The sequence below is a fragment of the Propithecus coquereli genome, unplaced genomic scaffold (genome assembly GCF_000956105.1).
Source record: "Propithecus coquereli isolate 6110/MARCELLA unplaced genomic scaffold, Pcoq_1.0 Scaffold22, whole genome shotgun sequence".
In the NCBI taxonomy this organism is placed as follows: Eukaryota; Metazoa; Chordata; class Mammalia; order Primates; family Indriidae; genus Propithecus; species Propithecus coquereli.
This window is the reverse complement of record NW_012147189.1, coordinates 1,978,042-1,979,889: the sequence shown is the minus strand read 5'-3', so window position 1 is coordinate 1,979,889 and position 1,848 is coordinate 1,978,042. Positions and strand designations below refer to the sequence as shown.

The following is a 1,848-nucleotide window of genomic DNA, read 5'->3' as shown; positions in this document are numbered from 1 at the left end:
AGCTTAGGCAGAATCACGAACCTTTCTCAAAACTTTCCCAGTAACCCCTGAAATCTAAGAGTTCTGATCTACTATCAGTGGAGTAGATTTCTCTATGAAAGTCTGAATTCCCTAGCCTATCTCCAAAGTCTAGAGACTCCCTACAAACTTGCTGTGTTTGTATCATCCTTCATGGTTAGTTACCTTAGATTTCCAACACTAAATCATTAATTTTTTCCCTTTAAGTTATTAGTAAGAATTGACAACTCAGTGCACAATTAACATTTGACAGCTCCCAGTGTACATTATCAAAAACAATTCCTTATTTCAGTGGCTTTATATCAGATCTAAAAAATGTATTTAATATCTTTCTTTGTAGTTGCTCTAGCATCAAAATAAAAGGAGAGAGTAGCCATATAAGTGGGATTCCACTATCTTAATGATTTATTTTGAATTTACACTGAAACCTTAATAATTAATCCTAAAAAGATGTTTTTATTTGCTTTTGTGGAAGTTATCTCATAATTCTCCTCTCTACCCCAAAAACCCTTCAAGGACAAACCTAGATGTTATCAAGTGCTACATAAGTTATATAACAAAAATCACTAGCAAAGACTTCAATTTATGTTATGCACACTTTTTGAAAATAATGTATACTTTATCATTGGTACAGCAGGAGAAATAACAAAGTACTTTCATGAATTTCTGGTGCAGCTTGAAGGCTTCTAATCCCAAAATAAAGTACATCTTTTTTAAAGTCTATTTTGTAAAACATTTTTATAAATGTATTACAGAAGGTATACTGCTCTGAATAATTTTACAAAGTTATATATTTCCCTTAAAATGTAATTAGCTATGAAGTATTACCTATTAAAATATGCTCTTTGCTGAAATACTTAAAACATTAAGTTCTTACCTCACAAGACTGCTTGCTTTCCATTATCTTTAAAATAGAATCTTTCAAAGCATGATGAACAAACTGTGTAGCAGTGGCTTTCATATACTGCTCCATCAAGGTGCTTGCAAGTGTTGTGGCTCGAAATAGGGTAGTGGCTTCATCTACAGAAATATGTCAGAAGACTATTTGTAAAGGACTATACTAATATGACCAAATTGAGAGTGAATTCATTTTTCCTCAGCAGTTACAGCCACTTAAATGTACTTTTGCATGCAGCATTGAAGTATTGATTACAACATCCTATTTTTCTATAGCCTTAACTTAGTAAAAGACTTTCATATGTATAACCTCGTTAGATCATAAGTAGGAGAAGGGATTAACGCTACCATGTTCATATGAAAAAAATGAAAGTTTGGAATGGTTATATGACTTGTTTAAGATCAATTATCCGGTTACTGACAAAACAAGGGCCAGAAACCAGCTTTGCTGCCCACTGATCCCATGCTTTTGAAAAACTTGAGTTTATTTCCAAATAAGAATATAACATAAGTCACGGTATAAATTAATTTATTAGCCTAAAACATGGCTATTGAGTTGCAGTAAAATAATGAAACTTAAATATTGTCAGAAAAGATAATCTATGTGTCCAGTAGCCGGGGAACTACCTGTCTATGGAAGCTAGAATTAAAATGCAGCTGGCCACCCAACTTCTGTCCAATGAATTGGCAAAAATTAAACAAAAGAATATGGTAAGTATACCAAACTATTCTTGATAATGATAATGAAGCATTGTGGGCCATTGATCTGGGCACAGAAATCACTTTCTTATGGTGTCTAGTACTAATCTGTTACAAAAGAAACCTGTATTAAAAATACTAGCTCCCCCTAGTAACCAACATAAGAATCAAATTGGCATCCTAACTGCAGTTTTTAATGAAGGAAAAACAGAATAACTAACTTTTCAGTATGAT

At 32.7% G+C, this 1,848-nt stretch overlaps 1 protein-coding gene across 1 annotated transcript in view; it reads right to left on the bottom strand.

Annotated features, from left to right (window-relative positions):
* Positions 1 to 1,848, bottom strand: part of RASA1 (RAS p21 protein activator (GTPase activating protein) 1) — a 160,213-nt gene that overhangs the window by 10,496 nt on the left and 147,869 nt on the right. Inside the window, exon 10 of the mRNA XM_012644747.1 lies at positions 896 to 1,038. Within this exon, the coding sequence (XP_012500201.1) occupies positions 896 to 1,038 (143 nt within the window). The remainder of the gene's footprint in view (positions 1 to 895; positions 1,039 to 1,848) is intronic.